Raw genomic sequence first — 16617 nt, 5'->3', positions numbered from 1 at the left:
TTAGAGACATCCTAATTACAGTCCAATTGTTAGCAATCATAGTTTACCTTCAACTTGTTTTGCATTAAAAGTAATTGTCTTGACTATTGACCAATCGGTTCGAGTCCTCGATCGTCCAGTCCTAGTAAAAATAATAACATATTAGTTATAAATCAATTTTAATTTTATTTAATGTGTATAACTCTTGGTATAATGCAATCGGTTAATTGCTAAACCTATAAGGAAAATTAAAGTGAAAACACAAAAAATATCTTTGGGTATTTACTTTAAAACTTGAAGAAGATTCCAATAAACGGTCAAGAGAAACAACCAAAAAAGTTCAAGCTAATACGGGAGAGAAAGGAGAACATGGCTGTTCTACGAAAAAAGAATGAAAAAGTAGGATTTTGTTTAATTTTTCAATTAGCGCAAAACTGTCTTTTTATCAGGACTATGGAGGTACAAAAAGAAAAGGCATTTGTTGTGCGTTCAGTATATTGGTCTTTAGGCAGTTGCTCCCTCCACCACCATCGAATGCTCCTTACATCACCTCATACCAATTTTGCCCTTCTCTAAAACGGATGTCAACATCCGTTTCACCTTCAACGGATGTTGACATCCGTCCGTTCACATATTTTATATTTTAATTTATTGTTTTTATTTTAAAAAAAAAAATCTTCAACGGATGTGGCGACATCCGTTAACGGATTGCCACATCCGTTTTAATATAATTCTTAAAACTATTTTGATTAATATTTAAATAATAATACATAAATTAAATTAATAATAATTATTTTATTAAATAAAGTAAAATAAATTTATAATTAATTAAATAATAATTTTAAAAAAATTAAATAATATTTATATATTAATTTAAAATATAATAAAATAAAAAACTAAAAACTTTAAAAAGAAAAAAACTTTACGGATGTGAACATGCGTATCCATTCTAATAAATTTTTAAAAATTATTTTAATTATTATTTAAAATAATAATACATAACTTAAATTATAATAATTATTTTATTAAATAAAATAAAATTAATTTTTAAATAATTAAGTAATAATTTTTAAAAAAATTAAATAATATTTATATATTAATTTAAAAACTTAAAAAAACTAAAAACTTAAAAAAAAACTAAACGGATGTGGGACATCCGTCGAAGAATTTTTTCTTCAACGGATGTCGACATCCGTTCAAAAGAAAAGGAGGAGGTGTAGGATATTTTAAAATATAAAGGATAGTTTTGGAATTTAAAAAAAGTGTGGTGGTGCAGAGAGCGATGTGTGGTGGTGTAGGGAGTAACCCTCTGGTCTTTATATATATATTTGGCATTTGAGTATTGCTCACTCTACCATCACTAATTGCTTCCTGTATAACCTTATTTTTAATTTATTCTTTATATAAAACGGATATTAACATCAGTTTCATCACTCCATATGCAATTTTTAATTAATTTATAATATAAAAAATTAAATAATGTTATATATTAATTTAAAATATAATAAATTAATAAATTGAAAAAAAAAATTTAGGGATGTGGTCACCTCCGTCCGTTTACTTAATAATATAAAAATTACTATAATAATTAAATAATAATTATTTTATTAAATAAAATAAAATTAATTTATATATAATTATATAATAAATTTTAAAAAAAATTAAATAATATTTATATATTAATTTAAAATATAATAAATTAATAAACTAAAAAAAAATAAAAAAACGAAATATTAAATTAATAAACGAAAACTAAAAAAAAAAACTTGAACGGATGTAACATATCCATTAACGAATGTGACATATCCGTTGAAGTATTTTTTCTTCAACGAATGTCGACATCTCTTGAAGAAAAAATATAAAAGTATAGGATATTTTAAAATATAAAAGATAGTTTTGGAATTTTAAAAAATGTGGTGGTGCAAGGAGTAACGTGGAATGGTGTAAGAGTAACCCTCTTGGCCTTTTGTGTCTTAGAACTTTGGGCCTTTTGCATTAGTTACAACACTAAAAGAAGGCAGTTTCGTCCTTCACCTCCATAAATTCCTCTCTAGTTTTCTTATAAATGAATTTTTAATTTTGTTTCTATTGTAGTCATTTTCGAATTGTGTCATCTTAAAACCAAAAGTAACTTTTATATCATATAATTCAAAAAATATTTTTTTTCTTGAAAGATAACTTTTGAACTATTAGAAATTAAAAATAACTTTTAAATTGTATATTCCGAAAAATGATTTCAGGACTATACAATACAATTTTTTTTTAACTTATGGAAGTCATTTTTAACATCTAAATTGTATAATACTTAAAATCGATATTTGAATTACGCAGTCTAAATAGGATAAAAATAACTTCTTTTTATAAAGAAGCTGTAGGGAATTTATGAAAAGGCATGAAGGAGCTGCCTTAAAAGAAATTAGGTTTAATACCTCTTTTGGTCCCTCGAAAGGGGGCAAATGTTCAATTGGGTCCTACCTTTTTTTAGAAGTTCAATGTGGTCCCAAATTTTGTAAAAAGTATACAATCAAGTCCTTTTTGGAAACGGCGTTGATTTTTTAACGGAGCAGCTGACAGGGTGGACTGAAGTTAGCTACGTGGCTGTGAGAGGGTAATACGTGGTTGTGTGAGGGTGATACGTGGCTGTGTGAAGGTGATACGTGGCATTCATCTTGTTCTTGTCACCCAAAATGATCACGGCATTCAGGAATCATGTTATTTAGAAGGAATAGAATCTGCTAGCCGAATTCCATACGCAAACATACAGAGATGAATCTATTGTTAGCAAACATAGTATACTTGAATTTTTTTTTTTGCTTGAGTTCCCCTCATTCCAAGACCAAAGACCGCCGCTGAAGGAATAAACCAGAAGCTCCATCCTTCGCCGTCGACGAACCAGGTCGAAGAAGTCGAACCATACCGCGAGGCCAGCCCTCCACCTGCAGAAAACCAGAACCAAAAACAAAAACCAAAACCCAGAGATCCAGCGGCCAACCTCGGCGAAGTTTCGTTGATCTCCGCAAACCTGTCGCTCGAGACCCACCGCGCGAACCACAATCGAAACCCCAAGGGTCGCGCCTCTGCCGCTGTGTCGCTCACAAGCTCCGCCGCCACGGACCACCCCAAAGCTGTCGCGAGTTGTCCCAACGTGAGAGAAAGGAAGCTGCCATATGGTTGCAGAGCAGCGCCGAAGGAAAAGAAGAGAAGGAAAAACTATATCTTTCCCTCACATGAGCGTGACGAAACAGACATAAAAAGAAGAGGGTAGAAAGAAATTGGGATTTCCAATTTAGGGTTCATATATATATATATATATATATGACATTATTATTAGAAATCTCCGGAATCTCTCCCCATTCATCATGATATTCCACTCAAATTGGGACAAATATAACATGTTCTAGTAAGATCCAATAGTAGTTAGGGTCAAGAAAATTGTGTTGAAGATAAATAGGTGAGACAAGTAACTACTATTGTGGGAGAAACTCATAGTAATATCCAATTCACACTTGAAGGGAGACTTTTAAAATCCAAAATATAAGTTAAAAGTGTAGAAATGAGAAAATTCAATAACATGGGAAAAAAAAACTACAAATCTTAAGTCTTAAGATTCTGTGTCGAAAATGATATTGGTATGTCCCTGAAAATTTTCCTACAACTATGACAGCCTCTACTACCTAAAATCTTAAATGAAAATAATTATACACCTAAATTATTTATATTCATTTGACACTACTTTACTTACCTTCTACTATCTTCTTTATTGAAAAAAATACAAAACTTAAGACTTTTTAGACCATTTAACTCTTACATCATGTCTCAAATAAATGTAAAAGTATATTATGATACCATTTCTCAATCTTAAAACATTTCCTTGTACGTTTCTTTTTACGAGGTAATACTACTTGCGTAAAATGGTTGCAGTAAAGGGTATAGAAACGGTTTCGTCCTATATATATACCCTGTAAACACAGTTACTTGTAATATTTTTACCAATGTTGAGCTAGCAGATTCTTCATCCCAAACTTAATAATAATAAAAATGTTTGCACAAACGTATATAAACCACAAGTAAAACTCATAGCATATAACATGATTCAAAACTTTAAAATTCACACAGTATACATAGTTATAACTTATAAACATGTTACAAAACCTTCAAAAGGGTAAACAAGAAACTGTGTAGCAAGCTAACGAGCACATAAGGCAGACCCTTCTTTCCATATCGTAGAATATCTATACATCTTATCTGAATCACAAGAACAACTGCTTCGGTATTAACCCCACACAATTAAAAAAATTTGATGCAGTCATCTAAGAGTTCAGTGTGTATCAGTAGACAATGCCAACACAGAAAGAAAACATTGTGTTACAACATAGGAATAGACATGTTTTCCACTACCTAGTACCTAGACACTCTTTTTCAAAATGAGTTCAGATATGAGATGTAAAACAGTTAGGCAAAGTTAAGTCCACCTGAAAACTTAGATTGGATTTGATGTCAGTCACTGCAAGCGCATTCTGTGCTTGCTCTCAACACATCCACACTAAGAAAAGATGAAACAGGTGGGTTCATTGCAAGCTACTAGGCCTTCCAGTTGCTGGTATCTGTGCAGCCTGTGGAAAAGTGTGATACACCATGTTATCAATTGCATTGGATGAAGATGCTTTTACCTTCACCGTTTGCTCCAAAAGACGAACCAGTGACATGAATATTTCCATCCTTGTTACATCCCTGTTAGCCTGCAAATTCAATTTATAATTTATAACTACATTGGATCATTCCTTATCCTCATGCTGATCATCTTCGCTTTCAAAGTGCAGAAAACATCAAAAACACGCAATCTGTAAGTAGTATTACCTCAACAGCAAAGCGTGCCCAGATTTTGTCATTGTGAGCTTCCATTACCCCTTTCAATATGGTTAAACCCAATCCTCTGATTAAGTCCGCTATTTCCAAAAAGAAACCTCTTTTCTCACAAAGCATCTGCAGAAATAACCAAGCAAACAGATTACAGAGGTGATGATGAAATATATATATATATATATATATATATATATATATATATATATATATATATATATCACTCTAGGACCAAAAGAACTTCAAAAAAATCCACTACCTCCACTAGCATTTGACGAGGAGGGTTCAGATCCTCAACTACAATAGGACAAACCATTGATTGTGAGCCAACTTCATATGCCCATGTAGCTCCTCCCTCGAAGTTGTCTTTCAAAAGCAACCCACCTTCCTTATTAATAATCTGCATATTTAACAAAGGATTCCCCATTTTTTCATTCTTGATAATTCTTCAAATAACATTGTTTTAGCTTAGGCTGTCCCTTACCTTAGACTCGCCCGTTTGTTTTAGCTTGTCAGCATGCTTTGTCACACTTTGCAAGAAAAGCATGTGCTTAATTGTCCGTTCCAAAAGTGCATCTATGCTACACTGTTAGTCACAGAGAGACTCAGTACCTGAACAAGATATATAAATTAATAAAATATTGGAATGAAGTATAAGTAAGGAAATACTTTTGCTCCGTTTGGCACAATTTCTCTTAATTCTTTCACTCGATCTTGAATCATTTGGCGATCTTTGGGGCGAGGTCTGGGATTCTCTCCTGGTTTAAGCCTCTTACGATTGGGTTTGCAAGCCTCATCTGTCCGCTTTGAGTATCCAGTAGAAACACTATTCTCACGTTTAACACTCCCACTGTTCTCAACCCATGAACTAAGTTGTGAGCCATAAGTAGAACTAGTTTGAGAACAGTTTCCGGCATCTTCCTTGTTACCTCTGGACCTAAGAAAACTAGCTTCTGTGGCACCTGTTTTACCACCATTCTTAGGAAAATCAAATAATCTCCCTTGGAAATTACCAGACATAACCGGTCTGCGGGAAGGAGAGGGAACAGAGGAAGTACTGTTCCTTGTCAATGTTGTCCTGCAAGACATGTCATCAGAATCCTGTTTTACAACAGATTTGGCTTTGGAGACCACTGCATCCAAGAGGTGGTCTGTTCCCGTCCCAGAAAATATGCCACTGTCTGATATTGCTTCTTTAACTGAATATATATCAGGATTTGTAGTTGTGCCCGGCATATTCATAGGTTCCAACTTTTTGTCAATATTTTCTGTATTTGCATCCAATTCGTCTGCAAAGTGTTTATTCCAATTTCCATTCAGCAATTTGTTTTTCAAATCTACCCCTAAAACATCAAACAGGTCATCACCTGATGGAGGTTTAGCACAATCTAGTTTGAGTTTAGGATTCATTGCCATCATAGATTGAATACTATCATCTTTGCTAAGACAATCATGGGCCAGACCAGGGATTTGACCACTAATGGGCACACGTTGCTCAACATGAAAAGTGGGGAGGTTACGGGCCTGATGCAAATCATAGTCTATCTTTTGATTAGTTGAAACACACTTTAAATCTACAGGGAGCATCTTGTGATTAGAACCTTCTACATGCATGTGAAAGGTACTGCATTGATTACTCGAAATAGCAGAAGAACAACCTCTTGCTTTAGTTGAAGAATCAGAATTTTGAAGTCCAATCCCAACTTCTCTGGATAAATCAGCTGTGGATGCTTTGGGAGATTGTGAACCAGGACTAGTAATTAGATTTGACCTCAAAAGAGTACTCATACCACCGTGTATTGGGATTCCTCCTAGTGGGGGAGCACTGCTAGAACTCGTACTGTGGCCAAGTATGTAGCCTCCATCTGTGTGTAGATGAAGCATGTTTAAGGTACTTGACACATTAAAACAAGGATTAACATTATCTCGATTCCCAATTGCTGAGATAATTTGTTGCTCCATTAATGTTAGATGATCCTCACTTTGACCAGATTGACCAAAAGACCCAGAACCAGTCAAGTTATCGAATGTAGATCTAGCATTATGTGAAACAGAATGTTGCTGCTGACATGAATCAACATCTGAGATTATCACTTCAGCCTCCATAGCTCCATTCCGTTGTTGGCCAGAAAAGTGTGTTTCACTCATTGGAATAACATTTGGTTGGTAATGGTTGCTGGGTATCTGGTTCAGTTTACAGGTTTCCAGTGTCAGTGCAGAACCCTGGCATGCACTTGTCTCCGCATTTAAATGGCAAGGTGTTTGAACAAAAGGCCTTGAAGTATGAAATGAATTACTTTTCTGATTGGAGGCATTAGCTACTGAGAGAGTGCAATTTGACGTAATGACAGGTGGATTGATAGACACTGGCACACCAGTAATGGAAGGTCCAGCAAATCGTTCAATAGAGAGATTTGCCGAATAGTCTTCAGATAGAAGGGCACCAGGAACACATCCTAATTGCAAGATCAAGCTCTTCACATCATTCACAAATCCCATATTCTCATTTATCTGTGACATCAAGTATTCATTAGTTGTGGGACATTGGAACAGCAGACAGAAAGGCTTCTTAAATGATGGTACAATCACTAGAATGCAAACTAGAGAATTCCTATGGTCCTCTAGTAATAAGCAAAATTTGAGTTCTGAAGTTAATCTAGAAGATTCACTCCTGATCCATATATTTACTAGGTGAAGATTATTTGTCCTCTCGCCATAATTCAGTGCTCTAGCACTATGAAATCATTGAAGATATTATATTACATTACATCTCTACAGAATTACAGAACAATAGAAAGAAAAGGACTTACGGGTAAGAAAGAACCAAATTGACAAACCCCGTGAGGAAGTACAGGAATAACTGCTACTGTCTGCAAAAACAATATGATAGTTTATCATGAACAGAAATACAAAGTTTACAACCATGCAAGGAGCATAAGTAAAATTACAAACCTGTATTCCAGCTGAAAATTGGTGATGCACTTCAGGGTATAACTAAAAAGGGAGCACAAATATAAGAAACCAAAACAAAGTTCACAAGCATATATACTCCAAAGTCTCTAAACTTCCCTACAAAAAAAAATGTATTTAACCTCTTGAAGCCAATAATCAAATTCATACCTCCTGTGGATATATATCTTTTGTGAAACTGTTCAAAAGAATCCACTGATGGCTGCCTGTAAATGCAGCCCGTCCAATCGTACTGAATAACAGAAAAAATAGCAGTTCAGTAACATGGGATAAAGAACAAAATCACTTCAAAATTTGCGGAAACCTGAGTTAATTGTGCAGATAAACGAAGACGGAAAGCACTTACCCTTCACCTGCAATGATAACCGAATTGTTTACAGTCATTTTGTTAATCAAAAAATTGACTCGGTCCTCCTCTTCAATCCCAAGTTGAGATGGCTGAGAACCGGAAGAAAACCAGTGTCCTCCCTCATTCTGGTAAGGCAAAGCTCCCATCCCAAACATGGGTGGAGGGGATGGCAAAGGTTCATAGTAGCATTCTTCCCAGATTAATAACCTGCCAAATCAAACCATACTTGAGTAACTCAACTAGCTTAAACAGAGATACTTAATCAGCAGCAATCAGCAAAAAATCACACGCTTGATAATTCAAACTCCATTTTGGGTTCTGAGATCATTAGACAAGCACCAAAGATTCTTTCATGTATTTACTCAATAAACAAAAGAAAAGGCTGAGAGGATCAAAACAAGGAAATAGAGATAAAGATAACATATTTTAATTAAGATTTTTGCATGACAAAATTGATCAGCTGATAAACCACTCACTTACTGATGAAAATTAAAAATAAAACGAAAAGCTTTCTATCAGTGGAAAAGTAAATAAAGCCAAACCGAATCAAAAGACAAAGACAAACTCCGAATTAGCAGATTCGTGCGAAGGATCACAGACCAATAATCCATTTGGTAGTGCGCCTGGTAAACCAATGGCAGATAAACTTATTTTTAAATGAATATTATATATGTATAAACTAAGATTCTTGAAGACAAAACAGAAGCAATCAAGGCACAAAGTTCCAAAGTAGAAAAGAGTATATTGCAGGACACGAATACGAATCAAATAAAAGGAAGCAGTGGCCCATAAATAAGACCCCAAAATGTCTATCATATCTTGGAAACAAATCATCTCCAGAAACAGAATCTAAGATGGACATGAAATTCCGTATGAGTTCCTCATATACGAGGTCCTGATAAAGTACAAGCACCAAAAGCAAACATATAACAGCAAATAATGAACCAAAATTGATTTGGAAATTCGAACAACCAGAATTTCCATACAAAAATGTTAACTGCATCCAGATTACATTCCGTGAAACAAGAAATAAACACGAAATAACGCACAACACAAGGAAGATGAAACAAGCATAAACTTAAAAAAAGTAAAATAATCTTTTTACTTAGAATTGTGGCAACCGATCTTCCAGAACACAGCGTAAGACCATTGATTCCGACCGCAGAGAGTCCTCAAAGCTTCTTTCAACAAAAACCCCATATCAAAGCACGCGACAATTTTCTTGCTTTTTTCTTTTCTCCGACCTAATGGAGGAACAACAGCATGCACGAACAGAAAAACACAAAAGGGCAATTATCAAAGCCGGAAAGCACGCATTTTCCGGCGAGTTTATATTCTGGGTCCTAACTACCACGGCACGATCCTCTCCCGGCCTGTTTCGTCCTCAACCCCCCACTTCTCTTTCTCTGCGGATCCAAGTTCCCAACGACAAGTTCCCGGCATGCCATCCTCCAGCAGAAGAAGTTGTAGATAGACAAGAAAAAATAAGGGAAAGTAAAACAGATAGAGAAAAGAAAGACTCAAAGAAAAGTGTCTAAATTATGCCACGAGCTTCGAGCTTGTAGAGAACCAGCATCTTCTCCATTAGACAGATTGTGTGTGTGTGTGTGTGTGTGTGTGTGTGTGTGGTATCGCTCGGAGGAAAAGAAGAGACTGAAAGATGAGTTAAGGTGAGGAAGTGTTGAAGATGAAGAGGTTAAGCGTGTGGAACTGTGATATCATTCTCTCTGGTGGGTTTCCATTTGCGAGGAAGAATAAATGGAAGTGGTGGAAGTGTGTGTGGTTTCAGAAAGAGGAAAAGTTTTGGGCTTTATTACGGGAAGAGCCACTGGGCAGGAGAGAGTGAGAGGTGAGAACTGCGAAGGGAGGAGGCAGAGGTTGCTTTGCTTTTGTCGGGTTCTGAAACAGTGTCGGGAGTCAGATGCAGATAGAGTCTAGAGAGAGAAGAGAAGTATGTTTTGTGCTGTGTTGTTTTGTTTGGTGAGTCAGAGAGAGAGAGAGAGAGAGAGAGAGTGAAACTGTGGCAGTGGGGTTGGGACTTGAGAAGAGAGTAGTGGCCATAATCCATGGACTAGTGCGGGTTGACATCATGCTCGCATCAATAACGTTGAGTGAAATTACATTACAATACAACAACATGGTACTACTTTGCTTTGGTTTGGTTTTTGTAGTGTTACACTGTTTCTGGAGAGCTAGAATACTCATTAGACATGATTGACGACTGAGGTGGGAAAATCATTATGTGAAAAAAAAAACAAAAAAAAAAACTTCTCTCGAGCTGCCGTAACCTCAGAAACAAATGTTGGGTTAATCTAAAACCTCAATCATGCATTCTATTGCTATGCTGGCAATTGAGGCTTGAATTCATCTTAGATTACAATATTAGAATCTATGCATTTTAATGATTACAATCATGAAGGTTAATTGCTACTACTTATAAGTTCCTATAACATCACCATGTAATTTTCTTATAGTAAATTTTCCGGATCTGCATGCCTCTTTCACTAAAGTCATAATCAATATGTGTTAATTATTGTACCATCTTGTTCTATTGGTTAACTGACCTAGCAAGAGTAACTGGACGGTGAAAATGCAATCGCAACGATAATTTAAAAAAAAAAAAGAGATTAAAAATATAGTGAAAAAGGTAGATAATAAGCCTGGTTGAGAGTGATGTGTTTGCATAGTGATTTGAAAGAAAAAACAATTAAGTCGACATCCCTTGGATGCTCACATTATAACTGGAAAGGAAAGAAGGAAAGTTGTCTAATTACAAATATGTCTTTTGGGTCAACTTCAAAGTTAAGTCGGGTTGATGGATGAAGACCATCATCATCTTGAAGCGTAGCAATCAAGGACCACTCCGACGACAGAAAATAAAATGGCTCTCGCACAAATACAAAATCGATACATAATCCATCTTTAGCTTTCCATTTTAAATATAATTTTTAAACTCTTTATAGTATAAAGTAAACTAATCTAAAACACATAATTAGTGGGTAAATGTAGTAGATGATGTTTCAACATTCTTCTACCAAACTTGTATTGGAGACCTGAATCTAGAGAGGAACCAAACTCGACAAGCTGCATGCATTTGCCACCTTCACTAAAAAATGCTCCCTGCTATAATTCAAAAGAAGATACTTTGTATGTAAAGATAAACGAATTCAAGCACGAGTATATTGGTGCTTACCAGTTTTTTGTATTATCCTTTTATAATAGTCAAATGCTAAAAATATTTACAAATTACTCGTAAGCATTGATTAACTAGCCGTTAATTATACACATGAACTTTATACCATTCTTATAAAGCAAAGGGGTTTGAACGTCTTAAAGTTTGTTTTTAGTACCTTAAAATGTACGTCACTTTCAGTTTTCAACCCAGGTCCCCATAACTTCTCTTCTTTTTTTATAGAATAAATTCTTTTCTTTCTTCTCTTTCAAGCTTTATCTCTTTGAATATCTCTAGAATTTCAACATTAGATTTTGAAAGAATTTCGGCTATTATATTCCAAAACTTACCCTAATATTTTACATCAGACTGTTTTGATGCCTACATATATCGTTATCCTAGCAGTAGCACTTGACAACATATATCATGGTCTTTCGGTGGTAAAACAATTAGGGTAATACTAGATTTCACGTACTTATACATATTTTTTTAATGAAAAAGTAAAAAAAAATGTGTTAAATAAATATGGGAATGTGTGAAAGTAATTTTTTCAAAACCATTATAATTCTGTGTTTCGAAATCACAAGTGTTTTGGTATCTATTTTTTTAAAGATTATCTATGCGTATATTTTAATCCTGACAGAAATAACAATTCTTCGTACTTCGTAAATTTCTTTTGTGTTTTTATATACTATAGATGGGTAACTGTGCTCTTCCTTCTTTTCAAAGAAAAACATTGTTAAATTGTGTGCACTGTTCTGCCTGTAATCAAGTACGTGCATGATGCACCTATATGAATGAACCTAACCTGAGACCGACTGAAGAATCAAAGCATAGAATAACATTACAAACAATATATATATATATATATATATACACAAATTCATATCTTCACACGCAACTTTTTTTTGTTAGTTTAATATAAAGTTAAATATGTCTTTCAATTTTGATACAAAATTAAAATCAATTTCTTAAATTTTGATAAGATTTTATTATTAAAGTTAAATATGTTTTATCTGTAAAAGTTGAAATTAGTTTATTTTTAAAATTTTAACTTAATTTAGTTTTTAAACTTTAAAGATGGTGGATTTAGGTAATCAAATTTTGTTCCGGTTTATTTAATTTTTCGAACATATTTTATAATCACATTTGAATCGTTTATACTATTTGACATATTTTTTTAATGTTAGTTAAAAAGATACGAAATCTCAAATAAAATTAACAAAATTTGATTAAAATAACTAAATTTATATTATCTTAATTATAAAAGACTAAATTATTCTAAAATTTCAAATAGAAATTAATTTTAAATTTTATTTAAAGTTAAGAAAACAAACACAATATTTAATCCAATTTTAAAAATGAATATAATCCTTATATTAACTTAATTGTATGATATATTTTTTACGTGTTAAAGATATATTTTTTAAATATTTAAGTTGTTTATATTATTTTACAAGTTTTAATTTAAATATTAATCTAAAACATTGTTTAATAGTTAAAGATATCAATATTAATAAATTAAAAAAAATTATATATATATATATATATATATATATATATATATTTTAAAAAAAATTGAAAACTAAAATGTATTGAAAAATAAAAACAAATTTGAATTGCATACAATAAACTTATTTAACCTTTTAATATATTATGTTAATGGTTTATGATGCCTTCATGGAATCGATAGATAAAGAGGAAACACGTTTCTTTAATATGAAAATCGTGATTATAATAAAAATAAGAAAAAAAGTTTATTTAACAACTTCTTTTGAGAATTTTTTATAATACGATAGTTTGTGATTAGTCGGTTATATATATATATATATATATAAAAAAATAAAATAGTGGCATATAATTTATTATTAAAAAATTGTTAAAAAAATTATTAACTTATAAAAATAAGAAAGAAGTTTATTCAGGTGATTTTAATTGTATTATAATGATAGGTCAGTGTTTTATTCTTTTCCTCTCCTAGTGCATTTTTTCTTATTATAGGTAACTGTCCCTAGTGCAATTTTTTATTAGGTTTTGTGAGACGGGTTGGCTGACACCCCAGTTATTGTCCCAAACTTTTTCATTATATTAATGCATAAAGTATCTTTTGCTAATTCAGACGCTTAATTAACTTTCTTGAGCGGTTGAGTACATTGATTTTTTTAATATCTTATGATCATTCGAAATTATCACTAATTATGAATCTTAAACAATTAATAGCATTGAATGTCGAAGCTTAGGGTATGTGGTCACGTATGAGAGGTTCTCATGATGGATTGAAGAAATTGATTAAGCCGTCTGGTTAATAAAAAAATGGGGCATTTGTAGACCAAGCAACCAGGTGGCATTGAAAATGGCATTGTAGATGATTGGTTCGTCACTGTTTTCTCTTTGTGACAATTAAACAAACAGGTGAAAGGCATAAAAAGATGGAGCACTAGTTGGAGACACGAGTTCGCGTGTCTTTACGTCGTTACTTTGCTACTTTTATTATTTCACCTAACTGTGGGATAAAGTAATTTTGTGGGGAACGAGAAAAAAAAAATAGATTCCTACTCGCAAAGATTCTAATATTGTATATTTACAAATATAATTTAATGTAATTTTAATACTTTAAAAATATATTAATTCTATTTTTTATTCATGAAATGAATTATTGTTCTCCTTGTTTATAGTCACTTAATATCTTCTAAATAAAGAGCCCCATGATTTAAGAGATAAAATTTAATTAATGAGCTCTTAAATCTAATATTATCTATACCTATATATAGAAGTACACATTCAATTAGAAAAAAAAAATCTCTCAAATTTTATGTGTTGATTGAGCAACTTTAATTTTCAAAAAAAAAAATTAAAAATTTAAACTAAGAAAAAAAAAAGACTGAATCAATCCTCATATATAAAAATATATTTTTTTGCGTTCATATTTACTTTGTTTTTTTTGTGTTTTCATATTTACTTTTAGAGTTTAAAGTTTAAGATTTAAGTATAAATTATAATTTACTGCATATTTTGAATTCATTCAAATTAAAAGTTATATATTTATAAACAATTCACTTTAAATGTATTTAAAGTTCCACAAAAACATTTGATGTCAATAATCTAGTAAAATATTTCATGTACATTCTTCGAATCATCCTATTCGTTTACTCACATCATTAATATATTAAAAAAAACGTTGAGAATGTGATATCTTAAGTATAATACTTTTACAACATCAAATCACAAATGTGACTTCTACATGATTCACTAAAATAATATATTAAAAAATAATTCTCTATTATTTATTATTAATATAATTACTCACAATGTATTATTAATTTTAGTTCCTACTATTATAAGAGATTGATGTAAAAAAGTTAAGAATGATATTAACTATTTTGATATTGAAAGTGACTGCAAACATATAAATAAATTATACAAAATCTTTAAATAGCAATTAATTTTAAAGATCATAAATAATTGGTCAATATAATTTAGATATTATTTATAAACTAAAATTTATTGATCTATAAAATATTAATAATTAATTTATATAGTAATTTCTTTAGTAAGTCAAAACCTTAATAATTAATGATAGTGACTAATTTAGAATCTAACTAATAATTAATTATATATTTATTGATAATAGTGATTATTTTAAAGATTAATAATTTTTAATTTATAAATTAGTATTTAAGTTAGTCATTAATTATAATATTTATTGATAATAGTGATTATTTTAAACATTAAAAAATTTTAATTTATAAATTAGTATCTAAGTTAGTTATTAGTTATAAATTATTTTTTATCTCTTTTATTTAAATTTTTTTATTATAAATGATACTTAATTTTTTTTCTTTACCTAAATTTTAGGCTTTTATGTTACATTTGTATTAAATCTCATAATTTTGGAACTCATTAAGTATAAAACTCTAACATCATATCATTTTAATATGTACATTATCACTTTTATTTTAATAACAAACAGGAGGTCAATCAAACTTTATTAATATAATTATTGATGAGTGCATATTTATGCTCATAATTATGTTTTTAAAATTCAAAATTTTGATGAGATTTTTGTGCGTGATTTAAAGTTAAAATGTGATTTTTAATTGCATAAATTATGTTGGATATTTTAATGTTTATTTATGGAGTATAAATTTTATTCATCAGTCATCTCACTTTTATTTTACCATCTATTTCACTTCATTCATTGAGAGTTAAACTTCTATGGCTATTAAATTTTAATTTTATTATGGATTCTGAGGTTAAGTTGAATTAATATATTTGTTTCTTTTTATTACTGATTTGAGTTATCTCCTTTTTGTGTCTTTCATCTCTTAATCACGTTAAAAAAATGATTTTTGCATAGGTGTTTGAATCTAAATGCATATTGATCATATGAGTTTAAGGGGTTTGAGGTTTGACTGAAAATATACTTTGATTGAATTTAGGAACTTTCATATAATTAAACGAGTTTTTGCTACTAATTGAGAATGTATTTTGATTAATGGTAAGAATTTCAAGTATGATTAATTGAGAATTTACTTTGATTAATTAAATTTTAATTTGATCAGGAGATTTAAGAATAAACATGATTAAACACAACAAAATTTGATTGAGAATATACTTTGATTGAATTTATTGTGAATAATCTAGAAAGAATATCTTGGAAAAGCTAACCTATTACATTATAATCTCATTATTCTTCAATTAAACTCACGACATTCTTCAACATCAAATTCATTACAAATTCATTAGGATAAATTTTCATTCTTATTTTTTAATCATTGCATAACATTCACTAACCTTTTGAGAGTCTTTATAAGAATCAAATATTAAAAAACAATTTTGTGTTTGTTGAGAAACGACTCAACGTTACTTTAACTTTATCTACTTTCTTGACAATAATGAAGTTATCTTGTAAAGTAGTATTAATTTGATAGTTTTAACGACAACGTATCACTTATCTTCGTGGTATATTACTGATTTGATGATTAAAAAGTCTTCTATATGTAAAAACGAAACTTTATTCCTTTGCATGTATTATTTGTATACATTGTTTTATAACCTAATCATTTGTTTAAGTTTTTATTATTTAACCTAATATTTTTATTAACATCAAAATTCATTCTAAAGATTTTAAATTATTGAAATTTTTCTTTATTTTATCTCATGTTTAATATAAATATTTAATTTTTTTAACTGTTACTTCATTTAAATGTTGTATACAAGAAAAATTATCTTAAATATGTATGTTTAATAAACATTTTGAAATATGAAATTTTAGAATATTAGGTTA

General features: G+C 30.9%; 1 protein-coding gene across 1 annotated transcript; it reads right to left on the bottom strand.

The window, feature by feature from the left end:
- Window positions 1–4034: 4034 nt before the first annotated feature.
- On the bottom strand, window positions 4035–10162 carry LHW (transcription factor-like protein). Its single transcript, XM_047307910.2, has 10 exons — window positions 9264–10162; window positions 8156–8365; window positions 7960–8041; window positions 7792–7833; window positions 7650–7709; window positions 5509–7350; window positions 5324–5425; window positions 5099–5239; window positions 4837–4962; window positions 4035–4718 (listed from the first exon to the last, which is right to left on the bottom strand). Exons 1-10 carry the CDS (start codon window positions 9356–9358, stop codon window positions 4548–4550), a joined length of 2871 nt encoding a protein of 956 aa, XP_047163866.2. The 5' UTR covers window positions 9359–10162; the 3' UTR covers window positions 4035–4547.
- Between the last annotated feature and the right edge of the window lie 6455 nt (window positions 10163–16617).

The sequence above is a fragment of the Vigna umbellata genome, chromosome 6, assembly GCF_029865625.1.
Source record: "Vigna umbellata cultivar VRB3 chromosome 6, Vumbellata_1.0, whole genome shotgun sequence".
Taxonomy (NCBI): domain Eukaryota; kingdom Viridiplantae; phylum Streptophyta; class Magnoliopsida; order Fabales; family Fabaceae; genus Vigna; species Vigna umbellata.
The sequence above is the reverse complement of the archived record's forward strand: the minus strand, read 5'-3'. Positions and strand labels throughout refer to the sequence as shown.